This window comes from Dendronephthya gigantea, unplaced genomic scaffold, assembly GCF_004324835.1.
Source record: "Dendronephthya gigantea isolate DGI-Jeju-01 unplaced genomic scaffold, DenGig_1.0 000093F, whole genome shotgun sequence".
Taxonomy (NCBI): domain Eukaryota; kingdom Metazoa; phylum Cnidaria; class Anthozoa; order Malacalcyonacea; family Nephtheidae; genus Dendronephthya; species Dendronephthya gigantea.
Genome location: NW_021163103.1, coordinates 639,253 through 666,777, shown reverse-complemented (window position 1 = coordinate 666,777; position 27,525 = coordinate 639,253). Strand labels below are relative to the sequence as shown.

The window sequence follows — 27,525 nt, the reverse complement described above, 5'->3', positions numbered from 1 at the left end:
CATTGAATCATTTCACAACACGTTGAATCATTTCACAACGTGTTGAATCATTTCACAACGTGTTGAATCATTTCACAACACATTGAATCATCTCACAACGCGTTGAATCATTTCACAACACATTGAATCATCTCACAACGCGTTGAATCATTTCACAACACATTGAATCATTTCACAACGCGTTGAATCATTTCACAACACATTGAATCATCTCACAACGTGTTGAATCATTTCACAACACATTGAATCATCTCACAACGTGTTGAATCATTTCACAACACATTGAATCATTTCACAACGTGTTGAATCATTTCACAACACATTGAATCATCTCACAACACATTGAATCATTTCACAACGTGTTGAATCATTTCACAAGTGTTGAATCATTTCACAACGTGTTGAATCATTTCACAACACATTGAATCATTTCACAATGCGTTGAATCATTTCACAACACATTGAATCATCTCACAACGCGTTGAATCATGTCACAACGCGCTGAATCATTTCACAACGCGCTGAATCATTTCACAACGCGCTGAATCATTTCACAACACATTGAATCATCTCACAACGTGTTGAATCATTTCACAACACATTGAATCATTTCACAACGTGTTGAATCATTTCACAACACATTGAATCATCTCACAACACATTGAATCATTTCACAACGTGTTGAATCATTTCACAACGTGTTGAATCATTTCACAACGTGTTGAATCATTTCACAACGTGTTGAATCATTTCACAACACATTGAATCATTTCACAACACATTGAATCATTTCACAACGCGCTGAATCATTTCACAACACATTGAATCATTTCACAACGTGTTGAATCATTTCACAACACATTGAATCATTTCACAACGTGTTGAATCATTTCACAACGTGTTGAATCATTTCACAATGCGTTGAATCATTTCACAATGCGTTGAATCATTTCACAACACATTGAATCATTTCACAACGCGCTGAATCATTTCACAACGTGTTGAATCATTTCACAACACATTGAATCATTTCACAACACATTGAATCATTTCACAATGCGTTGAATCATTTCACAACACATTGAATCATTTCACAACACATTGAATCATTTCACAATGCGTTGAATCATTTCACAACACATTGAATCATTTCACAATGCGTTGAATCATTTCACAACACATTGAATCATTTCACAACGCGCTGAATCATTTCACAACGTGTTGAATCATTTCACAACGCGTTGAATCATTTCACAACACATTGAATCATTTCACAACACATTGAATCATTTCACAACACATTGAATCATTTCACAACACATTGAATCATTTCACAACACATTTTATAATATAACATTTATAGTACGCGCGTGCTGATTGGTCGTGTGTTTAACTGTATAGAAACACGGGAATTTTCCCGCCGCACTTGACAAGCGAAGCGATGTAATGAGCATTTGTAATTGAATCGAATCATAATATTTGTACAAAATCTTTTTATTGAGTTATATTATAAAAGAAATAGAAAACATTTTTTCCTGTGTTTCTATACAGTTATAGAAACACACTTGTGGGAGTTTGGGAGAACTCGAAATAACGTGGAAAAACTCGCCCTACGGGCTCGTTTTCCCACTGATTATTTCTCGTTCTCCCAAACTCCCACGCGTGTTTCTATAACTGTATAGAAACACGGAAAATGTTTTCTATTTCTTAAGAATCATCTCACAACGCGTTGAATCATGTCACAACGCGCTAAATCATTTCACAACGCGCTGAATCATCTCACAACGCGTGTTCCTATATTTATTTTATTTAAAGCGCCTGGGAACGGGGCTGGGATTTCCGTCCAACTTAAGACTAGTTTCCACTCAGAAAAAATCTCCTTTGGATCGGAACGGACAGGAAAATTTCCTTTGTCGGTGAGTTCTCAGGCGGCGTTTATACAAAGGAATCTTTCCTGTCCTGTCCGATCCAGAAGAGAATTATCCTGAGTGGAAACTAGCCTTTACCCGTCTGTTTAGACGGGAAAGTTAGGCGGAAAAATCGGATAAGAAACCTGTCTGTGATCTGATTCACATCAGGCGAGTTTCCCGTCTAAGGAGTAAGGCCCCATTTTACTACGCGGAATTTTAGATTTGGTACGCTTGAAATTTGACTCAATTGACGAAAAATGTGACTAAAAATTTCACATTTTTTTGGTAATAAATGACACGAGACGTACTGTGCATATGTTCCAGATATGCTCATTCATTGTTCAGTTTTCTATATAGCCCAGCGCTAGTGAAATCCAACATGGCCGTCAATGTGGAAAAGCGGGGTTTAGCTGCACTTCGCCAAAAATCTGATAGTATTTTTAACAAAAGATTCAAACTGAAGTCGAAGGAGGACCAATATGTTCTTCCTGAAGCTGGTGCTATGTTCTCTCTTCCAGGTTTTACTAATGAGCGGTTAATTACGATTAAAGACAGTTTAAACACAACCAAAAATTTACTAAATTCCAAAGACATAGAAAAATGGAGAAAACATACAAGTAAAACTAACCCATGTGGTTTAGTGGTAAAAAATCTACGCGAGGCAGTAAAACCTGAGTTATGCACCCAAGCATGGGCAAAATTTTATGAAATATTAAGCTCTTGTGATGTTATTCCTTCGAAATGCATACAAAATAGAAAGCTTACTAGTTTACATCTGTGTGAAGCTCCTGGTGCATTTATTGCAAGCTTAAACCATTATTTAAAGTCAAATTTGGATGATATGGACTGGAAATGGCTTGCATCGACTCTTAACCCCTTTTACGAAGGAAATGATACAAAACAAATGATCTCTGGAGAACGGTTTATTGTCGAGACTCTAGGAAACTGGAATTTTGGTGAAAGTAATGATGGTGATTTAATGAAGTGGGAGAACCTTGATTGTCTGTTGAAGGCAGTAGGCGGTGCTGGGAATGTTGATATTGTGAGTGTATAATGTGATATGGTTAGAACAGATGAGAGAAAGATTGCCCACAAACAGAAATTTTAGTTAGAACAAGTCCTTTGATGCAATTTTAAAATACAGCTAAGCAATAATTTCCAGAAATTTAACCTCCAGACATGCACATTCAGAGGGCACATATCAATTACCAAACACTATGCAAACCTATCCAGAAAGAACAAATTGACTGCCTTACAATTATCAATCTTTGTTTTAAACACAGATGTCTGAAGATAAGAACTAAATCATTTGATTAGAATCAGAACTTTTCTATAGTCTGAACATTCCTAAAATTTGCATGCATTGTTGAGCATATCCAAGCCTAAAATTCCAGCCAATGTGAACTAGGCTGCGTGCTCCTGTGGCAAGTGACTTCTACTTGACTGAGACTAAGTGGACTGCTATTAATTATTTCCCAATAGCAAAGTTGTTTTTAAAATGTAAATAGGATAGAAATCATCCAATTTATACAGAAAAGGTTACTATATTTAATGTAGAATACTAATTTCACCCAGTGTTTAACCTTAAAGAAGTGGTCTTGTATTTTATTTCTAAAATATCACACACCAATTTAGGTGACAGCAGATGGCAGTATCAGTTGTGCAGATGAGCCTGACAAACAAGAGATTGTGATTAGCCAATTATTGTATTGTGAGGTAGTTGCTGCTCTCATTAATCTAGCATGTGGAGGTACTCTGGTCATAAAAATGTTTACTATGTTTGAACATCACACTATTGGAATTCTATTTCTGCTGTGTTGTCTCTTTGAAGAGGTTGAGATTATTAAACCAGGTAATTTTTTTAATCAGTTAGTTTGGTTTTCCACTCCCTAGCACCTTCCTATCACATCTTGTGAGTGAACTTTCAAAGAGAGGAGTTGTCTATTAAACAAGGTTATTTTTGTTTGGTTTCAGGAACCAGTAAACCGGGGAATTCAGAAGTTTACTGTGTTTGTACATCCTTTGCTGGACCTACGCATCTTCCCAAAGACCTTTTAGAAAAACTACGATTCCACTATGGCCCGATCACACCTGAACTAACATTGACCTCCCTTGAGTGTTTACCACCAAAGTTCATAGAACAAGTGATAAAGTGTGCAAAGACATTCTCAGAATATCAAACTAATGCCATAAATAGAAACATAGAATTATTTGAAAGTTTTTCAAAAGGCAAATGGAAGTTCTTGACTAAACTCAGGAAGCATTTAGCAAAGGAATTTGTTATTCGTTTTAATGTACAGTATGTGGAACAAGACTTGTTTGTTGTATCACAGGTTCATTTGGATGGTACACAGCTTAGTTACTGGCCTGAAAGTTTACATGAGACATACTGTAACTCAGGTACCCATCATACAGGCTCTTATGTTCAGAGAGTTGCAATGTCAAAACTTGGCTGGCATGAAAGAGTTGTTTCTCCAAATGAAATGAAGTTCTTGATTACTGAAGAGGAACTTGTCAATGAAATATTCAATTCAGGTAAATATTTTGTAGATCATTCTTGCAGGCAAATGGACATTCAAACGATTGGATATTTCACTTCTGTGACATGTTACAGGTTGACACGTAGTTGACAATAGAAGAGCGAACAAAATAGTCATGGTATCTTCTTCCACTGAGAACTGAAAATTAATGTAAATTCCTTTTTTGTCATTTGCCAACGTTTTTAGTAACATCAATTAACTGGTTGAAAAGAAAGGAAGAAACGAAGTCAGATTTACAACACTGGGATGTCGTCTCTGGTAAAGCTATCAAACTAATCCAGAGTTCGCGATTCTGCACCCCGACGTTAATAAATCAACTGAATGAAGCAAGAATGGCCGCGAAATTATATCATTCTTCTCAAGGAAAGCAGCTCATTGAAGCTGTAGAATGCCTTGTAAAAGAAAAAGCACTAGAAATCGGGCACTGGAAAGGTGTTTTCAACATCGTTAGTCTACTACAGGAATGTGGTATGTTGAATGAGTATAAATCTAGTTTTATGCTGGATATTTCCGGGAATGGTCGGTTTGTTTCTCAATTGTTGCGGAGTGGAGTTTGTTATAATGAGCAATGTATATCATTGATGTGCCTGAACTGTGCAGAACATTGCAATGACGTTGAACTGAGAAAGATCGTGGCCAAGAGTTGTTCAGGGTTTGATACCAGTGAAGTTGAAAAATTAAGACATTTTGGCTGTGAGGAAATGAATGAAGATGTTTTAGCAACCAACACTGGTCAAGACGAAGCAGATAAAGAAACTAACAATGATCCAAAAGCAGTACGTATAATATTAGGATCTGTGTACAACACATGTGAGTCAACAGAGCAGCCTGACCAGGCTGATGAGTTAACCACGCGAGCTAAGTTTCTTAACCAGTGCATTACTGCATTACGCTTGCTTCGCCAAGGTGACTGTTTCATTTGCGAGCTTTCCGACACATTGACTCAGTTTACTGCAGGACTTGCCTATATTCTAAACTTGCTCTTCAAAGAAATTGCATTGGTTAGTCCAACTTTTTGTCCTGTGTCAAAACAATTCCTCGTGTGTCGTGATTTCGTCAATTCAGTCCAATCTGCCACTCTAATTGCCTACATGGAACAAGTTTCAGAGGTTTCCTTCAACAACAAACCGTTAGAAGAAGATATTATTAGCTTTCTACCCATCAACGAGTTATTTTCTGAAGAGTTTTACAAGTACATTCGAACACAATCAACAAATCACGTTAAAGAACAGTTAAATTGGATTGTTAAATGTGAGCGACTGTTGCTGTCAAAAACTCATTTCGAGTAACAAACATACTGTCGATATGACGATAAATTATAGAGTAAATATTATTCATATTTACACAGGCGTGTATAATCCTGTGATGGCTGTAAGTGTAAGAAAATATACTAAACTAATCATGATGTCACTTGACCTGGACTACTTTCTCGTATGTGTCAGACTGTCAGTAATTCTCCATGTTAAATTAGCGCTTAATTTGTAGCAGAATGTATTATCACCAACAATCATAGACAAATTCGCTGGAACAAGCATGGAATGAAGAAATTATCAGTGACAAATATTTACATATCCCTCATAAAACTGACCCCCTCCCCCCGAAACAATGTTAATGAACACTTGAATTGTTATGGCGATTACTGCGATACTATTCCCAACATCATTGCAATAGGGGAGCGGGAAATACGACTGCACATGCGAAAAAATAATTGATAGACCGAAAGTTCAGCGATAATAAATAACGTCCGTGTGTTTTTTGTCTAGGATTGAAGTTGTTTGAAAAACCTGCTTTTGAGGTAGGCAATCGAATTGTAAAAAACATTGTTTATGGTAAATTCACAGTTAAAAATTCGTTGGATAAGTTTCAGCAGATTCCAATAATTTGACAATGTCATCTCTTCCCAGTCCTCTAGCAAGGTCTATCAAACGGGCAACGTCATTACCATCTTTTACCCCCCAATGATCTAGTAACTTATCTGGATTAGCAAATTCTTTGACTTGTTGGTTGGAGTATTTCATACGACCTGCCAATGTCCGCCAATCTTTGTTGTGTATTTCCAGACTTAACATATTACAAAGTTGGAGGTAAATCTCGGCATTCATTTCCCTGACTTTTACACCCGACAGTCTGTGAGGAGCTGCGAAAATGATCAAAATTTGTGTTTTTAATGATCTATCGAATTTGAGAGAAACACTTTGTAACAAGTTTCTAACCTGAAGAGGAACTAGGAGGAAGCATTACCACATCCGGTAGAATGTCATTATCATTCTGGTCTGTGGAAGTAGTTTCACCTGCAAATAAACAAATAGAACATTTTTGTACTGTTCTTAAAACATTAAGTTAATACGTCTGAAAGCTGCACTTGTTTGTTTTTGAAAAAAATATTTGTCGTCAAGTGAAGACGTTTAGTTAAGAAATGGTTTAAAAAACAAGGCAAGAACAAAGCATGATTATTAAGGATTATTTGACATACTATTTCCCACATGTTCTGGCATTGGGCTTGAGTTAAAAATCCTGTTGCTTTCTCCTGAAATATAAAGGTGTTTTGTTACTTATATACATACAGTGTGTTTAATCAATCTCCTGGATATTGCTAATATGCAGTTAGATATCTTTTAGAAAAAGTTTTTATCATTGTATAAAAATAAGTTGGTTAAATAGGTTACGTACCTAAGGACGAAGGGGCTTCTGGAGGAGGCGTTGGCATATCATCATCACTATCATCTGCCGAGAATAACAGGGAGGCTGTCTCCTCTGAAATAAAAAAATTCAAACTATAATTTACGTAAATCTTTATGCACTGCGGAGTCCCAAAAGACTTAATCCTTTTGATATAGTTGTTCTTCTGCTTTCTTATTAATCAGGTGTTTCTAAAGCTGCGTTTACACTTCAGTCAAGGTAATATATGTCCTACGCTCGCACTGTCTTCCTTGTTTATGATATTGCATGGATAGCCAAAGTAATTGACAAAAACCTGACTTGGAAAAAGACCCAAAACACGCCGAAAAGGGGTAATACTAGTATAGGTTCTATACAAATCATACTTTTAAGTTAAAAGTTTGTCAAGACTTGGTAAAGCCTGTTCACATTATTAAAATTTTGCTCCAGGTCAGGTCCAGCCAGGTCAGGTCTAGGCCTGGTCTAAGCCGGATAAACAACGTTCACATAGGCCTTGGCTTGGTCCAGGTCAGGGGCCGGTTGTATCAAGCCCGTTTAGCTTAAACGGTGGATAAGTCAAAATTAGATAACACTCTTACATCTCTCTTGTATTAAGATAAAAAAAACATTTAGTTTGCTTCTTGAATAAAACGGCAGACTTACTTTCTATTTTGAACTTATCCACCGTTTAAGCTAAACGGGCTTGATACAACCGGCCCCTGGTCAAAGCACGTAATGTAAACGCGGCTTAGCAAGCACCTGATCAGATCCAAACCCACCTGTAAATAACCTTTTTCGACTTTTTGCTGCCATGTTGAACCACTTGAGACAAAGAACAGATCAAAATATCTTTTTACCTTTATTTCCTTTTATCTTTGGATCAGTATTAAGTAAGCTGGTAAAATTACTGAAGGTGTTTCTTCGTTTAAGAAATGCTTCTGTAAAAATTAGATAAGAAAAACTGAAGTAGCTTATCCATTGAAAGAAACGTCACCGGCACCGGCAACGTCCTTAAACTCATTAACAGCAGTTTGTAATAACATACTTTCTTCTTGATGTTCTGGTATTGGATTAGAGTTCTGACGCATGAAACTGAAGCGATATTTGTTCCCTAAAAAATAGAAGTTAAATAAAAACGAAACATGTTCCAGCCTTTAGAAGCAAACACTTTGAATAAGGCAACCCATATTCATTTAAAAATAAGGAAAAAATTCAAGAAACCAAAACACTAATCAACAGTGATCTTGTATTAGACGTTTATAGAAATATCATGTATAGCTAGGTTATACCTGATGAACTAGACAATTTTCGTATTCGTTCACGAGTCTTTTGAGTGTCCAGCTGCTCATCAAAAACATCATCCTTATCCTTATCCTGCTGTTCACTTGCAGGCAATAACACTGATTGACATAATTTAAATTCAGTGAAAATTAAAAGTTCATATAAAAGATTTTTTAATTTAGGAAATTCTATGAATTCCTGTGCTTTTAGTTAAATGTAACTTACTTTCGTCAGTATTGGAATTGGAATCTTGTTTGGTGTAGTAAACTTTCTGACTTCCTTAAATGAAATACTTAATTTATTACAAAATCAATCACAGAACAGAAAGTTCCTTAAATTTTACATCTAATACAATCATAATTGAAATACAACTGATATTGGTCAAAAATATTACCAGTAGAACCGGATGAAGATTTTCCCTTGCATGAGGCTAATGCAACTTCGCCCTGGTCAGATTGATTTTCAACAGACTCATTTCCCACACCTGCATGAGTATACATTAACAAAATATTATTCCAGTATTGTGCCATGAATTAATGCTGGCCATATTCAAAAGGAGGAAGGAAAAAGTGGATGATGTAATAAATGTGCTTGCATGGATCTGTGTGACTTAATTATTGTAAAAAACCTAACATAACAAAACCTCACCTGAAGGGGACGCTTGGCCCTCTTCAGAGCTGTATGTCTTTTTTCTGTGTTTTTGTTTCCACAAAAGAATGGCAAGAATACAGGTAACAGCCGAAAGAATACTAATGACGACAACCAGGGAAACAAACCGTGCATGATATGACTTGTAACCTTGAGATCCGTATTTTTGGTCTTTGCATTCAGTTTTTGTTGTTGAGAACAGCTTTTAAAAAAATGATACAATTAGATTTATTAACTCTTGAAAAATAAGAAAGTCCTCATTCCTCAGCATGCAGGTAAACCGTGACACATTCTATAAACAGCATGTAGATTAGGTAAATTCTCACCTTGGATGTACGAACAGAAGGCTTTGCTGGTGAAGGAACTTTACATTGTTTTCCATTAGGTATGCCATCATCTTTACACTTTTTTACCACAGCTGTACTATCATTATTTGAACATAATGAACATGGCTGACAGTGATCTAATCTGCCTGTGTTTGAATAAAATCCTTTTTCACAGATTCCACTACATTTTGAAGTATCTTTATCAACTTCACATTTACCAAGAACTTTTTCATTTGGGTGACAATCTAAGCTTTGGCATCTCTGACAAGGTTTGTTATCACTTGATGCTGAGAATGTTTTACCACGAACACAAGGAACACAATGTATGTGTGTTTTCTTGGAAACAATGCTCCCACAAACTACTGAAATGCCCAAGCCATGTTGACAAGTGGGTAAGGCAGTACATGGTATGCATTTAAGTTGTCCATCTTCAGATTGTATTCCATATTCCTCAATACTACAATTTGTTTTAGGTGTTTCTGACACACCAGGATCACTCATACACAGCAAGAAGAATGTTTTCTGACATGGAAAATAAAAATTATTTTATATATTTATTAGCGCAGGCAGAAATGAAGGATCAGGAATGAAGGTTTGTTTTATGTTTATTTATAACTAAATTTTTTTCTTACATAATTTTTATAAAATAAAATGCACTCAAGTACAGCTGCACACTACAATCATGATGGCCTCTTTATTCGTCATTTATATTATTCAAAATATTTACAGAAAAATTTATAGTTTATTGTCGGTAATTGGATATTAATATGGTAAGTTATAATCAGTTGACTCAACCTAATAATAGCTGAACGGTGGTTAAGTGCAAAATAAAAAGCAAGTCCCTCGTTTCATTCAACAAGCAAACTAAATGTTTTTTACCTTGATACAACGATACTGTTTGCAACTACATATTCAGTGTATTCAAGTTGACTCATTCAAGAGAGAAGTGTAATTAATATCTCTATACGTCAGACTGCAGGCTAGATACAATGACCGTAGAGATTCTCCAAGATAAAATTTAATAATTAAGAACGATAGGAACCGAAATTGAAAAGAATAAAACATGGTAACGTCTTCAATATAAGTACTTGATAAACATATCATCAATATGCGTACTTCTAAACAGGTACCACATATCAGAGAATCATGCAATATTTAAATTATATGTACATACCATCAATAAAAAAATTTGACACAAGAAAGGCCAGTATTTAGTCATATTAAAGAATTTTAGAAGTTTCTTATCACTCAGGAAACAAGCAATGTATACACACAACACAAAATCATCCTAAAATACGATTATTTAGGCTGTAGAGTGATTTTTCGTGCAACATTTTGATTGCAACGTTGTATTTGTATTTTTGCAAATTTTCTTCAACCCCTCCTGGAATACAAATTGCGAAATAATTAAGTCATAGCAAAATCCGCGGCGGGGATTCCCCATTTACAGATAAACCCCTGGGCTGTGCCCTGGGGCAGGCACGTGACACGTCCCCGGCGCGTGTTTTTGTTTTATATTAAATTTGGCTTTGTTATATTATTAGTACTAGGGAAATTTACAATAATCAATCATGCATTAAAATTAAGTATAATAGTTCTACAGACTATTTACAAAAACAACTTAACTAGACTACTCGCTAATGTTGGAGTTCCATTCCGACAACGTAATGTCGTTAGTTGATGTGATGGACGCGGTCCTCCAACTTCGACTGCCACGAACACACACCACGCGAGCTCTAAGCAAAGCATAGGCGATCTTTCGTCGTAACCAGCTAACCACCATAGATGGAGAATGATTCTTCTTGTCAGCCAGCTTCGCACCCAGGAAGGAAAGAAAATGTTGGGTCTCTCTTCCGCATCCGCCAAAGGCGCTGAAGACGACCGGTGTGAAGGAGCCATGCTCGACCTCAACAATCCGTTGGTTGTAATGTCGCTTCTTTTCCCGTTCGTTGGCTTTAAACGAGCTGCTCAACGTCTGGCGTCGATGTGTAGAGGCGTATGGGTTAAACACCCTTACATCAAAAAATGCCTTTTCACATCTCTGCCAGAAACCTCTCGCAGCAATGTCAACTCTGGCGTCATCGGTTGAGTTAGCACTGGATGGAAGAACCTCGCCAGTCAAAGGAGCAAGAGCAAGTTCAATTGAAACATCGTAAGCAACGTCATCGATAGCAGCAGCAAGTAGATCACGGATCTCATTATGTCTTCGATGGATAAAACCTCCTTTCAGGCACGACAGGGCATGATCTACCGTGAACGATTTTCCACAAGCGCAGAAAGATGGAAGGCGTTTCAAAGGCCATCGATAACGCATGTAGATTGCATCAAAGAACTCACGCTTGGTCAAGATGTAGCCCTCTTCAGCAAGTGGCAGAGCAGTTAGCCAAGCTGAGGATCCTTTCAACTGGGCGAGGTCATTTGCTCGAATCTGCTCTTCACTCATGCTCGATCTCAAGTTCTGTAGCAGCAACGAGTTCCTAGCTTGACGTTGTTTTGCAATCTCACGGCGAAGATCGTGGATGGAATCTCCATGTTCTGCTGATGGTGTCATGGTGTACCATTCTGATGGATGATTCTACTTGAGAGAAGATGACAGATGGTTGTGGAGTTCAAATGCTCTTCATGACAGATGTCGTTAAAGATCGGAATACCAAGACCTCCCATACGAGCTGGAAGCGAAACCAATTGTCGCTCATGGATAGACAAGCTACGGTTATCGAGGAGTGCAGGAAGGAGCTTCAGGTTGATGGTGTCGTCAACAAGCTGCATCGCGGTCTTGATACCTGGAACGGCACGAATGTGGTAAGTAAATCTGTGCCGAAAACCTGAGACAAACGCCGTGTATGCTGCTTGGGGTTGGAATTTGGCAATTTCACTCAAAACGTGAAGTTGCTGGCACCATTTACTAACTAAAGAACTAATATACTTATCTTTTCCGTCATCCGATCCAAGATATCCTCCAAGGTACTTATGCCCTTCACTTGAAATTTGTACATTAGTTCCAGCGAAGATCTCAATGGCAGTCTGCTCCAGGTGTGGCTTCACAATCAACCAGGATTTATCAGCTCGCGGGTAGTAACCAAGACTCGGACCATGCACGGCAATCTTCTCCCACCAGGCACGCAGTTGCATTAGCTTACCTGCCCCACTAAGGTCATCCGCGTACGCAACATGCCTTACATCACTAGCTTCATCAGATTTAATCATGAGCAGGAGTGGAGTAATGGCGACGGCGTATGACGGCATGGCTAACGGATCACCTTGCGTGGTACCTTCAGCTGATGCAATTTCTTTACCACCTTGCACGAACAATCTTGAAGCTGTTACTTTTATATTAAATTGCGTAATTAGACTGCCCTGGGGCCAGTAGATAGGTTAGGGCTAACCTTGAACCGTTAGAAGTCATATTCTCTAAAGTTTTTAAATGACCAGGGTTCAGAAACAAATAAACTAAAACACTGGATTAAAATTTATGACCATTTATCCCAGGGTTAGCGCTAACCTAGCTTTGACAAATAAAATCAATCAAAAAGATAAGTTAGAAGCAGTCAATTAAGAACAAAAATTCAAATATATTTGGTGAATTAAATATTTACATTGCATAGAATACATGCATGATTTAGTTAGGACACAAATATGATGCCTGAATGCATAAATTACCACTCAATTGTTAATATAATATGCCAGTGCCACTAAAATTAACAAAAGAGGTGTGTCTAGTGTTTCAAGTTCTGTGTTATCACCAAATTTTAACTCTATAATTGTAGACAATATAATTGCGCCACTGTATGAAACTGTCAATCATTAAACACTGTCAGTTTGAGATGTTAGGGCTAAATAAATAAAAAGTGATGCAAGGCTTTAATTATACATGTCTGTTCATGGAATATAAATTAAAATCTAAGAATTGATCTTGACCAATATAATAAGCCAACCAGGCATTTGGCCATAATCAGTGTAAATGCAAATATTCAAAGTCTGTGAAAACAATCAATTTCTAACAATCAATTATTAATAAAAAATTGTATTTTGCATGGCTTAATGTTGGGCTGGTTTAATTCATTACTGATTGTGAAATTAGAATTCAGAAATAGACACTTTACCAAAACCCCCCGAAGTTTCTGGAACATGTGGACCATGTGATGTTGGTAAACCATCGTTCTCACTCTCTGACAGAGACAACAAAAAAATGTTATATTAGGTTCAAGTAAATATATTGAAGAAATTAAAGCAAAATTTATGACCTGATCATGCAAATTAACATAATTTATAATTATACCTTGTTGAATGATAATTGTTTCAACTTTGTCTTTTTTTTCACACAATAATCCTTCAGAATTTTCAGAACTAGCTTCCTCATCTTTACCATAACCTTAGAATAAATGATAGAGAGAATTTATTTCATGTATGCACTTTGTATTCCCACATTTTTCAACCTATATTAACAATTAAAACTCAAGTCTGAATATAATGCACATGCACAATTAGATTGAGAAGGGTCTATAAGTTAATTAGTTTCAATAATAAATATATAATCAAACCATCTACCTTTACATGAACTTTTTTTTTGCTTGCATTTGTAACACACAATACATATAATTAGTATCATCAGCAATATAACTGCACAAATGACAATCGGAACAATTTCTGCAGTTGATAATCCAGTGTTTCCATTCTTCTCATTTAACAAAGCTGGATCTTTTGTTGGCCGTTCCTGTGATTTCTCACATAATCCTTGGGTGGTCTTGACAAACCCTTCTTCACAGCGACCAGTGCAATTACATGCACCCACAATGATTTCATGGTCTACACAGTTGTTACATTTTTGGCATGGCCGTACAGTACTTTCTTCTGAGAAATAGCCATCCCTGCATTTCTGGCATCCCCCAACAGATTCATAGATACTTATAGTGGAACCACATGGTATCTTTAGTTCTGAACCAGGCTTACAAGAAATGCAATCAAGGCACAATACAGTTTTTCCTGATGTTTTATTCCACACAGTGTATTCTTTCTCAGGATCACATTGCAAAGCAAAGACATTTAGAGCAGAATTTAACACAATAACTGCCTGTAAAGAAAATAATGCGATTTGAAACAAAAGATTATAGTTATAGCAAGCTCCTTAAACTTCCAGCCAATGTCGGTAGTTATTGAACACAGAAAGTGCTTCATCATGTAATTTATGTACATTTTTGTTTCTTTCCGTTATTTATTACATGAATTGTGGCTTGAGTAATTCAAAATTGATGATACCATAATTGATACAAGGATATGTCAATTTTTGTTCAATTGTTACTCTTGTTTATATTGTTATTGATTTTTGACCGACAGCTAGCTTCTTGTAGATGCTACAATACTTTTGCGCATGAATAAAGAAAGCCCTCGATCAGCCGCTCAACGTCTCAACTTGTGACATGAATCGCTCGTTTGTTTGTTTGAAAAATAAATCGTTCGATCATTCTCAATCTCTGAAAAATCCGAATGTAGGAAAATCTATTACATACCAATATTGTGATGCACAAAGTTGGGTTCACCATTTTGTTATCCTGTAATTGATATCAGGTTCTATCAAATCACACCGATCACATCAAAACCTCGATGTTATGAGTATGATTCGCTACCAACGACTCTGATAAAGCACATTTCAAGCAGATATACTCTTTGGCAAAGAGGAAATATAAATGATCTCCTTGGGCCTTTCTGCTTGGCCTTCAAGCTTCTCAAATATACCTGAGTCATCATGACGCATAGCCTAGGGGAAGTCCCTTGACCATGGCGCATGCGCCCAAGTTGTCCCTTGGGTTGTCCTCACAAACACTGAGCTATATTTAAATTCCTATGAGCTGTATGGAATTTAAATCTTTTTAAAGATATAGCTCAGTGTCACATTTGTCACAATACCATAGAAACCATAGACAATACGTATTATTTCAATTTCTTTGTCCTTCTAATTTTCTAAACCTTGTTGAGTTTTTGTTGTACTCTGATTGTAAACTGGTTGTGACTAACTCCAAGGATTCAGGGGGTGTTCTAGACATTTATTAGACAACACATACAGTACATCACATGTCACAGTAAATGTTTTAGACCACTGGTAGGTAATAGGTCATTTCAAAAACATTTACAAATTGGACTTTTCAATGTACAATATAATAGTTCAAAATTTTGACAATTGACTGCACAGTTTACACAATCATGACACATTGTCATATTATTGTTAGTATACAGAGTAATGGTAAAAAATCCAGAATAAAAAACGTAAGCAAATAAAATCTAAGAGCTAGGCTAATAAGAACAGAGTCACCTGGACATGTTTGGTAAGAGTCACTTAGTTCAATAAAATTGTTCCAATTCAAAACATATTTTTGTTTATATGACAAATTTTCTTAGGGTGAAATTAAAACATCTCACCATCTCTGTCTCTGGAAGGAGTTGATCAATGATGATCTACATACAGTTCTATCTATTATCTTCATTGACATGTTTGCAGTGGTTTTCATATGCATTACTGATCTCCTGAGCAAGATACGTCATTTTTTTTGCTTCTAAAATGTGTACAAACTTCTTAATATCATTTCCAACTTCAGTCCCCCAGTTTTGAATTATAGCGTGTGTCTGGTTCTCCTTTAATCTTTCCAGATAAATAATATCATTTACAGTAAAGTTTAACCATCCAGCCAAGGCCCTCCAATTTTTACCATCTGGACCACCATCAAATGTGGCACAAATGTGTAAATACAATGTGGCAGGAATTCCATTATTTATCCTTGTTGAATCTTTGTCATTAAAATACCTCAATGATGGGACTGGGACTACATCTTGACAGACAGTTGGCAAAAGCACAACAGCTAGAAAATAATGCATATTAATTGTCATAAAAGGTTATACATTTTGATACAAATCCTGAAATTGGCTTGCAAAAATTACCTGGCATTCCATAACTTAAGTGATCTCTTGGAGGTGGTGTAGCCATCAGGGCCCGGTTGGTGTTACTATCATCCAGGATGTTACTATCATCCAGGATGGCTGAGTTTTGAGGTACTAGGCTATCTTCACTTGAAGAATGCATTTCTAAGAACGCTAAAATACACACAATAAATTGAATAAATTGAGAAAGTAAACACAATAAACATAGGCATATGAAACAGGGGGGCAGGGGGGACACACACAGTCAAGAAATTCAGACAAAGTTCAGCCAAAAATTCGGGCAAACTGAAAAAGAGTTACATATAGCTAAAATTTTTAGAACCAAATTTTGTAATATATATATCACATATTTGCATGTATTCTATTTCGCCATTTTTGTTACACTTTCTTGAAAGCACATCCGCTGCTTTGCCAAGTCTATTGTTACAAATCTGGTAAAAATTATAATTTGGGCACATTGTATAATTCAAAAATTTTTGCCCCCCAAGCGAAGTTGCGCCCTACGCCTATGACAATAAATTGAAAAAGTAATTTTAGGAAACAAAGCTGAGATATAGGGTTATAGTAATTTTCAAGACTTCATTTAATTTACCTTGCTGAATATTATCTTCAAATAATTCTCCATCAGTTTCTTTTTTAATGTCATCTTTCGCTGTGGGATTGATATTAGATAGTTTTCACATGAGATTTTTGCCTTTTATCTTACATTTGATCATACTTCATGGTTGAATAAGTGCAAATTGAACCTGCACCTGACCTAATTCCAGCTAGCTAAGATCTGCTATCTAATATGACAAAGCATGTGCATGGTGACAAATATGTTAGGTATGTATAAAGAGGAACTATAGTACTACCCTAGCAGTTACCTGGTGTTGTTTCAAGGGTTTTTGTGTATCTCCAGTACAAAAATATTCCAAAGCCAACAATAAAAGCAAAGACAAGGAAAGCAAAGAGAATTAAAACAATCACAATAGTATCCAGCCCAGTGCCTTTCTCTGTTTTGGAGCCAGGTGTCACTGTTGACATAATGGTTGCATGTTTTGTTGAAAGCTCACTTGCAGCATTTGTTCCAGTGTCAACTGTGGGATCTTTTGTTGTAATTACATGAGGTACATCTACATCACAAGCAGTTTTTTTAGTGTTCATAATATATCCCTTTTCACATTTGTCAACACAATGAGATGTATCCCTCTTGATAGTACATGTCCCCTCAATTATCTGATGTTCAAAACATGTTTCACTCTCGCAAGGCTTACATGGGCTTGTGTCATCTCTGTCAGAGTAATTACCAGGCTTACAAAATCTGCAAGGTCCAACTTTCTCATTAATGCCAATGATTGAACCACAAGGCTTCTTAGGCTCTTTGCCTGTTCTACAGGATGTGCATCGGGAGCATGAAACAAATTTCCCAGAGTTGTCATGCACAATGTACTGTTTTGTAACATCACATGCATGCACAGCGGCACAAAGCTGGATGGCTACAAACAACAACAAAACTAGAACACCCTAAATAAAAAAATGAAGATACCAACCAAGAGGTCATATAATGCCATCTTATCCAGAGAATATAACAATATATATGTACGTGATCAATATAGTGTTTGTGTATAATATACTATTTAAGAAATAGAAAACATTTTCCGTGTCTCTGTACAGTTATAGAAACACGCTTCTCGACCGATCGGCATGCGCGTACTATAAACGTTATATTACAAATTTATTTAGAAATAACGTTTTATCAAGAGCCAGTTAATCAGTTATCTTGTAAAATCCTATTTCGAATGTCCGCGTATTTTCTAACAAAAAAGTTGTAATCCTTCGTATAAAAGAATATTGAAAGTAGAGACTGGCTTCGTTTAATAATAAATTTTGAAATTTTATCATTCTGAAGACAAAGCAATCGAACCGCGATCTTCCAGAAGAAAAACGATCTTCCAGAAGATTCGAAAAATCGAATTATTCGCAGTTTGAAAAAGTACACAACCAGCAGTAAATTTCGTATATTTTTATCACCAGTGAGTTAAAATAATATATAGTCGGCGACAATGCCATACCAATAAAGTTAAAGAGGAAGATTTTAATCAAATTAATGGTATTCTAGTATTTAAAAATTGAGAATATTGCGGTAAGAATATTCGGTGTAAATTATGATCACGCTAGGCTTATATACACACTGTATATAGCACTAAAATAATAAATATCAAAAAGCAACTTACTGTCACTAGTGTTAGGCTGTTCATTATAAAATCTCGTGCAAATAAATTTCTAATTCCTGGCAATACATCAAAGCTATGGCCACTGTCAGCAAGCGACAAACTTATTCAGAAAAAAATTCACAAAACATTAAAATGCTGATGCAATAAGCAGCAATAAGGTGTTTTCCCTAATTTTCCCAGTTTCCAATCCCCCACGTCTCCTGCGCATTGCCCAGCTTTTGCCCAGCTATTTGCCCGGCCTCATTAGTCATTGCGCGGGTTTTAAAATTCCGCTGAGTGGCCGAAATGCCGAATCCATAGTAATAGATAGCCGAATCGAATAATAGATAGCGCTGTCCAAGTCCTCTTACTAGAGGGCCTGTTTATATGGAGCGAGTTATCCCGGTGTCCCAGGAAATTTGGCCCCCCCAAAATTTGGCTCCCTCGGCTATATTTCCTAGGAAGTTTAGCCCCCCTTTCTCATAGTTTATTGCCATGAGTTCGAGAATCGAACAACTTCTTCTAAAACTAAAAGCAAGATCGTAAATGTTTGTTTGTATTCATACTTAGTTTCCTTTATTTATTTGTGTAAAAACTTTTTTAAGAGCTATAAAGAGCTAAGACGAAAATTGTTAATGTGCACGTGGCAAACGTCTAGGATTATCATAACATTACTAGGGCTTTAATCGAAAACAACATTAAATAAATAAGTAAATAAGTGGTTATTTCCTAAAACAACCTTTTCTATATATGTATAACCGCTAAGCCTATAATCTGGTCGTCAAATTAACGTATGCAGTACAATCACGTGATCAATATTTACGTATTTATATATATTGCCAGGTGACAACCTTAATTTTATATATATATATATATATATATATATATATATATATATATATATATATATATATATATATATATATATAGTTTTGAAATCACGGACTTGTGACTCAATATTCAACAAGTTTCTGAACCTAGTATAAAATTCGCCGGTCAGAATAACAACCACACATTATTAGCAAGCGATGATAACATGCGTTGGTGAAAGTGTTAATATGTGCATGCGGCTAACATTTAGGGAGTAATTAATACAAATTTGCATAAAAGTTAAAAACGTTAAAAACAATCGGCAAACACGAAAACATGCACCATACAAAATCCGTCAGTGTTGTTTGTAAGTTGTAACTCAAACAAGAGTACAGCTAGATAGACTTTTATACACTTAAAACTTTTATACACTTAACGGTTCTCTAGCTCTAAAATGGTAAGGTAAACTATGTTTTTTAGAGGGGGACCAAATTTCCTAGGACACCGGCTAAACGAGGTAAAAAGTGCATCACATCAAAGGCTTAACTTGATTAGTCTTTCATTATATGCAGTTTTCACCTCGCCTAGCCGCGATAACATAGTGAAAAAGATTGGCTAAAAGGCTAAATAACTCCTCTGGAAATTAAATCGTTAGAATCATTATATAGCGATTTCGTTTTCTTTTAGACACCCTGTCTCTTGCTTGGCCAGGAACCCAGGACTACAGCAGGAGGTTAAGACGTGACGTTCGAATGTTTCAACCTTCATTGACAAATCTAAGACTAAGCCTCGCATAGTACACACTGAATTTAGACTCCATTCACAGTGACGGCTGCAGTGACTGAGAGGTTCACACTGAGCTGTGGTGAATTCTGCATTTTTGATTCTCCTGGACCTAGTAAATGCGGATACGAAATTAAACATTATCACAGCAACCATTCTAAAGTCATTTGTATGTACAATCAGTTATTTTATTTTAAAAAAGGAGGAAAATATTATAATTACCTGGGTTGGTGTTCATCGGCTGCATTACAGGTGGATGTGTGCTGGTGTTCGTATCACATTCAGCTTCAATGACACTGGTACTTTCTAAAAGAAGTTGTCGACATTTTAGCTAAAACACTGCGGAAATACCTTCGATCGCTTTTTTTATGCAATTGTTTGCACTTATCCCATTTTTGGCCACATAAAATCATTCCATTATCCCGGCTTTACCACTCACTTAGCTTAGTGACAGCACATTTGGCTTTTGTCATAATCCTACTGAAATAGTTTAGTTTGTGTATTGTAGAAAACTGAAGCAATCCGGCGATTCTTGCAACCTGCTATATTGAGTGTGGAAACTAAAAAAACAAGACTTCAGCAAAGCTAGGATATGCCAGGACTTTAAAATGAAAAAAAAACATGTTGCGCAACGGCCTCCTGGGTTAAAAGATATTGGTGGTACTATGCACAATATTTCGCCTTATCAGTCATTAGGTTACACCAAGATTGAAAACTTCTCACAAAACATTTTTTTTATTTCACTGCGAAAAAATCAGTTTTAAAAACAATATTTTGTGCGTATTTGAGACTGGAGACGATGTTGAAATTGAATTTTGCAGAACAATCACTGAGAACAATGGAATGGAAACAAAGCTTTGGAAAAAGAGAAATAGACCCTAGTTGGGGCATTATAACCTATATTTCCACATGGAAAAATTAAAAATCACACCAAAATTCGTGTATAGAACCACCTTAGTACATACTTACCCTTTAATCCAGAAAATGTTTCTTGTTTGGGAGGATGGGTTTTTCCTTCCTCTTCAACACAAATAAAAAACATATTGTTAATTTAACCCGTATTTCTTTACCAGATATTAAAGGTTCGAAGTATCGCAACGAATGCGCAGTTTCCATCATTGCGTATTTTGTTTTTCTTCTAGGATCTGGTGCTTTACAAAAATACATTACTAGCTAGCTGACAGTACATAACTAACATTAAGAACATAATATGCATGTGTTGTTAAGATGTCATATTCGGTTCCTGTCAGAAATATAGACATTGTCATTTTTCTATTATTTCTTGGTTTTGCCTTTCAGTACACCCATACACGGGATCAAAATTTAGTTTCTCTCGATGTCATTGCTATAAATTGCAAGTGATTTCGCTTCACTTCTAATATGATAAGAATTTGGCCATTAATTATTAATCTTCTTTTCACCCAGCCAGGCATAATAATGAACGATCCTCTTTAAATAGTAATCAGTACTAATGCAAATACGTTTGTGGAAACATATTTCCTTGCTCAAAGGTGGGGAATGAAACTTGAAAAATGGATAGGGTTATTGTAAAAAAAGCTGGCTGGTTGTCGAGGACGACAACCTCGGCATTTTGTAATTTGCAATGTTACCTTGCTTAGGAATTTTTACAGCTCCATCTTTCTTTCTCTCTACGTCATTCTTCTTTTCTTGTCTTTCGACTTCATTTCCCAGCAATTCATTCGTTTCTATCTCACTGCCCCCGTCACTTTGTTTCTTTGCTGGAATAATTGTGGTCATAATAGTGTGTGTTCAAATTCGTAATGGAGAAGTCAGTTGAAATGACAAGAGTACGGGGGTGCTTTAATTCTGTTTCATCTATTTTTTCGACTACATTCAGTGCTACATCTTCATAGTATAATTAATAATGCAAATGCTGTGCGTTGCCGAAACGTATTTTCTTGCTCGAATGTGGGGAATGAAACTTGAAAAATAGGCAGCATTATTAAAGCTGCCTGAAAAATATACGACAACCGGACAACGACAACCGCACAACGACAACCTAAACATTTTGTACAAATTATTTGTGATGTTACCTTGCTCAAGAATTTTCATAGATTCATCTTTCTTTCTCTCTTCGTCACTTTTCCGACTTCATTTCCAGCAATCTTCGTTTCTATCTCATATTCGTTTCTGCTCCCGTTATTTTGCTCGTTGCAAAACTTTTCTGGACGTGGTAAGTAAAGAAGTTCGCAACGTACTGGACTTTCGATGTAATAGTGCTGATTTAATTTAGTTTGGTCTATTAATTATCGACTACTACATCATCTAGAACAGTAAATTATACGCGTAGTGTCCTGTGAAGGCGTTTTGTTGTCACAAAAAATTTAGAGTCCCACATACAATGTCTTCAATTTGGGGATATTTGGCAGTGATGTTTTGGGATGACAGAGTCTTTCTCCCTAGTACTGGAAGAGATCTGAAGAGGGATTATATAGGGAAGGGGTGTCCATTATAACATAGGTAGAATACCAGGCAAAAAACAAAAAAAAACTTTTGAGTGCTATGATTAGCATGTTCAGAAGAAAGTAATGATGTCTCCCATTATAAACCTTGTCCCGCTGAGATGGATTTGTCTGTGAGTGTCTCCAAAATGCATAAAATCAAGTCATAGAGACACAAAAATAGAGAAAACTTTCTCAGGCAGGCCTCAGACCCAAATTTAACTAGTGCATCTTTAAATTATTAATTCATTCATACCCTCCTAGCCCAGGGCCGGACTTCTTCTCTTAAAAAAGGCCCTGCAGGGGAATTTGTGCTTCAATCATTAGTCATTACCATGGATCACGAGTTTCAGATGTAGAGTGTATGTTAGCTAGTATGAGGAAGGTTTGTTGTGAAACCACTACTTTTTGTCGGAACATAGTTACTAATTTTCCTCTTTTTTACTAAAATTTCACTCCACAATTCCCCTCAAAAGACCTTCACTGGGAGGGGGCAAAAGGTAACTTATGAGGAGAGCTGGGGGCATTTGCCTGATTCCAAGCTGATAGTATGATATTTGTAAAGTGCTGCAATTTAGACCTAATTTAACAAATGATTTAAAAGTATCTTAGACATACTCAACCAACCTCTAAGTCTTTTAAACAACTCTTTAATTGAATTGCGCTTCCACACAAAGACAATAATTAAGATCAGAACCACCAAAGGCAAAACCACAACAACAATGATCAACTTCACAGGCAATATAGCAGCAGAGTGATTATCATTTATTACAGATGTTGAGTTTGTTGTGGGCTGTTCTTTAGGTTTTATGAGGTATGGTGTAGACTTTAGGATTGGCATTGTTGTGTCGTTGTGTGTATCTGTCGCATTAATTGTTTGTGAATTGTTTGCCAGCTCACACTTTGTGCCATTTTCATTCATGTTGTAACCATTTTTGCATTTGTTAGCACAATACGATTCATCCCGATTTTCTTGACTGGGGCATTCTCCCTCCCCCACTTGATTTTCAAAACACTTAAAACGTTCACATTTTTTACACTGTTTCGTATCTTTTCTGTCATGGTAAAATCCTGGCTCACATGGTTTACAATCTCCAGTTGAAACATAAGGGCCAATAATGCTATCACATGGGACAACAAGTTCCTTCCCTAGGCCACAAGGAATACAATCTAAACATCTAAATTTGGTATTATTGACAATGACATACTGCTTGTCAGTACATGTATATTTCTTTCTCTCAGAGCTTGACCCAGACAATACGTTTGTGGCCAATAATAGCGTGCCCTATAAAATAGAAAACAATTAATAGAGAGTTATTCAATACTGTAACGTTGCCAGAGATGTGCTGGGCGGGAAGTGTATTCGGAATATAAATATTAAAGACCGACATAGTGCTTTTAGAAAAGCTATAAAAGGCAATTTATATTAATACATATTTTAATTTATATTCTTATTACACTCAAATAGTGGGGATTGTTGCTTTGATATTTATATTCTAAATTAATAATATTTTGGAATTTACTTTATAATTTCATTAATTTGCATATGCATAGCCATAGATCTCGAAAATTCCACAAACAAATTTTTCATAAAAAACTTTTTCAAAATTTACAATCTGACATAAATGACAGTTAAGACACATGCAACAAGCCAATATGCCATTGAACGACATATTTTATGTTGTGCGGCAATTGTGGGCAAATACAGTTAACAATGACATGGCAATATTATCGATATAATTGTGGCATATTTTTAGTGAATCAGTGAATGCTTTACGTTATTAAAGTAGATAGTCTTACCGCCATTATCATTACAAATTTGATAGACCCCATCATAGCGATGAAAAAGCAAGGAAACAGCCAGGAAAATCGCCAAGCACTTTATTCACTGTGCTTTATTACACTCTTCTCTTGTTAATTAAAAGGGGTTTTCCCCAGCCTCGTACCCAAAATGCAAGGCGCTTTAATAGTAAAATCACTGAGTAAAATATATAACGTTGCATTCAGGTATTGTATAGAGGTCAGCTGAAAAAAGCAAGCGCGCAGGGGAGTATATGGTATACTTATATATATACGCTATATTATACGCATTTATAGAATATTTTGATAGTTGACAACCTCTCTCACCTGACGGGATGTATGCAAATAGCGTAACGAGATTTCAAATACTAGTAAATATATAGAAGACATCAAAATCGCGCGTCTGATATCTCTTTTGTGTGATACGTACACATAAAATACCCGTCAAAAAGGCTACTCGTTGCTTTGGCGTAAGTGTTATTCGTCATGTTTCGTTGCTACGCAAGTACCGTAAATAGAGTCTGAGACAATCACTCCCCAGGGAACAGGGTTGAAAGACAAGCAAAGGGTTAGGGGTGTACCATAACTGGGAATAACTACTGTGAACCATGAAATTGCAAGAAACAAGTCTCAATCATTTCATTTATTTTCACACATTACAATTAATCTTCTTGAATTTTTCTCAACCAAGCCTTTTTCTTCTGGGCAACACGATCTTTGCGTTGTTGCAAGGAGAGACGAGAACGACCATACCTAAGCAATTGATTACATAGGATATATAAATTTATTACAACTTGTTATTTAGAAAGTAAATATTCAATCGCTTCTTAGAGTTAGTCCATCACAATTATCACCAAGTCTTGTTTAAATAAATGAAAGTAAATTAAAGCCAGAGTAGAGATAATTGCAATGGAGTGAATGGATTATATTTCTGGATGCTATGAAAACTAATTAACTTCAACTTACCTCTTAGGTTTGCCTTTGACAGGAGCAGCAGCAGATGGTTTATGAGAAGGATCATCCCGGATTGCAGCATGAGCTTTCTTGTACATTTCCTCTATCTGAATTATTAAGGTAATCAACATTAATCTTGAGAGATGATTTGTGAAAAATATTTGTGATTTTGAGGGCATTTATGAGTTTTGATGATTTATTAAGGAATGTTTTCCTTACTGAATCTGCACTGACTCCCTCCTTGATGTACATTGAAAATTGACGTTTGTACGCTTCTTCATCATCTTCTTGCAACAAGCGCATGTAGTCAGCAACATGCTGGCCAAAGATATGATTGCGATGAACCTCAGCGCTGTATTCTTCTGTTTCACCATCATAACCAGGAAAACGCTTCACACTGGAGCACAAAAACACATTTGAGGATTTAACAACCTGGTCAGTGAGCTGGGGCAATTTTTTTTTCAAATATTGGTTAAACAGTTGTTCATTAAAAACTGAAAACAAACCTGACAATTAGAAATAACCCAACAATTTGATCATGCTTAACATTAGGTTTCTAAAACTTTGGCAGATAAGTGTCGGATATCACTTACTAACTTACTCGCATGTCAATAAGTTAACAAAAATCAGACATTTTTAAATTGTTTATTTCTTTTGGCCCAACCTTCTCACATCTGTTTTTGCAAGAACAATTCATACTTTTAAATAATTGTACCCACTTACCTATGAGGGATATCCAACCCACCATCTAATGCACCCTTTAAAGCACCAAACAATCGAGCACCAGTGCTGGTTCGAGCGAGACCAACATCTAAGAAACACCTGAATGCTCCTGGTGATCCATCGACATCCTCAACATTATAATCTTCACCATCAACTTGGTCATTTCCAGTATAAATTTCATGAAGGTTTAATTTTGTCAACAACTAAAACACAACAGATTTATCAACTATGACAGTGACCTTGAAGTTATTTCTGATTTTAAACCAAACAATGTTATCAAGCATTTTCTTACCCTCCTTGCCACCAATAGTCCAGTACAATATGCAGCAGCATAATTGGTCAGCCCCACCTTGATGCCATAGCGAGGAAGTTCATGAGCATATGCAGCACATATAATCACATCTCCCTCTATTCTGGCATACGCTACCTGAAATATAAGATACCAATACGCATATAAAAAAATATGCAATTTCATCTTTATGGAGAGCTAGCTATTAAAATGTAGAAAATTAAAACACACAAAATTCTAAAGAAGCACCATATCTAATATTGGGAAAAATTCCAACTTCCAAATGCAAAGCATTAGTAAAACATGATTTACTTATAAAATACCTGGCAAACAATATCTTTGTTGGTAAATCGCACTACCAAACGATATTTAGGAGTATTATACTTGTTTTTATCCTGGGTAATCAATCGTTGACGAGCACGGTAATCAGTTTTGCCCTCTAACAGAAGAAAACAAAATAGTAAATGTATTTACTTTGTCTGAGCAAGTGATATTCATAAAATTCTTATCAACAAATCCTAATTTAATCCCTAGTGATATCCAGCACCTTAACTCCTTAATTCAGCGTACTGAACGGGGATAGGGTGGACCCATTTTATGAACTTTTTAAGTTTGTGTCCTTCGAGACACATCGAAGGCTGAACAACAGCTTTAACCATCAATCTAATATTTTGTGCGTATTATCTAACCCTAGCATACCTCGTCTACGACGATATTTTACTTGGAACCGCTTGTAATAAGCCTTGTTCTTGATTACTTTGACGAAACCCTAATACACAATCATAATAAAGAATTTAATATGACCCCAAATACACGCAAATGCAATCCATTCAATTTCGTAGCAATCGTTAAACTAAATCCTCAAATTTTGGTCTTTAATAGGAGCTTAGACAATAAGGAACCGGGAAATGATATTATTCTGTAAAAATAATCTGTTCTCACCATGTATTTTTATTAGAAACTCCTTCAAATAGCCTCGGCTAAAGGTTGATCAAGCATACAGTCTGAAAAGAACGAGCACTTGGAATTTCACAAATTTCCTTTAATCCCTTTCTGCTTCCACATTCCAACCCACATTTCACTCCTCTTGGACAAAAATTGGACAACTTGTATAAATAGACGTTTCACTATTTCAACTTAATCCATTGCATGATACAGGCACAAAACTTAAAATTGCATTGCTCTAATATTGGAGCAATTTAGAATCTTGTTCTCC

At 36.1% G+C, this 27,525-nt stretch overlaps 5 protein-coding genes across 5 annotated transcripts; 1 reads left to right on the top strand and 4 right to left on the bottom strand.

Moving 5' to 3' along the window:
- The first annotated feature begins 1,967 nt into the window (after positions 1–1,967).
- LOC114533580 (cap-specific mRNA (nucleoside-2'-O-)-methyltransferase 2-like) lies at positions 1,968–5,754 on the top strand. The gene is made up of 4 exons (XM_028555125.1): positions 1,968–2,952; positions 3,546–3,762; positions 3,885–4,445; positions 4,637–5,754. Exons 1-4 carry the CDS (start codon positions 2,203–2,205, stop codon positions 5,737–5,739), a joined length of 2,631 nt encoding a protein of 876 aa, XP_028410926.1. The 5' UTR covers positions 1,968–2,202; the 3' UTR covers positions 5,740–5,754.
- Positions 5,755–6,101: 347 nt separating this feature from the next.
- Positions 6,102–13,675, bottom strand: LOC114533581. The gene is made up of 13 exons (XM_028555126.1): positions 13,643–13,675; positions 10,538–13,532; positions 9,364–9,885; positions 9,038–9,239; positions 8,784–8,873; positions 8,615–8,668; positions 8,398–8,508; positions 8,154–8,219; positions 7,966–8,046; positions 7,121–7,204; positions 6,924–6,977; positions 6,664–6,741; positions 6,102–6,587 (listed from the first exon to the last, which is right to left on the bottom strand). Exons 2-13 carry the CDS (start codon positions 10,580–10,582, stop codon positions 6,292–6,294), a joined length of 1,683 nt encoding a protein of 560 aa, XP_028410927.1. The 5' UTR covers positions 10,583–13,532; positions 13,643–13,675; the 3' UTR covers positions 6,102–6,291.
- A 1,822-nt stretch (positions 13,676–15,497) lies between these two features.
- On the bottom strand, positions 15,498–18,622 carry LOC114533616. Its single transcript, XM_028555180.1, has 5 exons — positions 18,510–18,622; positions 17,160–17,799; positions 16,886–16,945; positions 16,294–16,446; positions 15,498–16,214 (listed from the first exon to the last, which is right to left on the bottom strand). Exons 1-5 carry the CDS (start codon positions 18,531–18,533, stop codon positions 15,826–15,828), a joined length of 1,266 nt encoding a protein of 421 aa, XP_028410981.1. The 5' UTR covers positions 18,534–18,622; the 3' UTR covers positions 15,498–15,825.
- An 835-nt stretch (positions 18,623–19,457) lies between these two features.
- LOC114533637 lies at positions 19,458–24,405 on the bottom strand. Its single transcript, XM_028555209.1, has 7 exons — positions 24,344–24,405; positions 23,171–23,828; positions 22,136–22,266; positions 21,692–21,820; positions 21,051–21,101; positions 20,304–20,387; positions 19,458–20,193 (listed from the first exon to the last, which is right to left on the bottom strand). Exons 3-7 carry the CDS (start codon positions 22,152–22,154, stop codon positions 20,108–20,110), a joined length of 369 nt encoding a protein of 122 aa, XP_028411010.1. The 5' UTR covers positions 22,155–22,266; positions 23,171–23,828; positions 24,344–24,405; the 3' UTR covers positions 19,458–20,107.
- Positions 24,406–24,971: 566 nt separating this feature from the next.
- On the bottom strand, positions 24,972–27,361 carry LOC114533670 (60S ribosomal protein L5-like). The gene is made up of 8 exons (XM_028555260.1): positions 27,252–27,361; positions 27,009–27,078; positions 26,633–26,748; positions 26,313–26,447; positions 26,021–26,223; positions 25,517–25,694; positions 25,310–25,404; positions 24,972–25,096 (listed from the first exon to the last, which is right to left on the bottom strand). Exons 1-8 carry the CDS (start codon positions 27,252–27,254, stop codon positions 25,006–25,008), a joined length of 891 nt encoding a protein of 296 aa, XP_028411061.1. The 5' UTR covers positions 27,255–27,361; the 3' UTR covers positions 24,972–25,005.
- Positions 27,362–27,525: the final 164 nt, after the last annotated feature.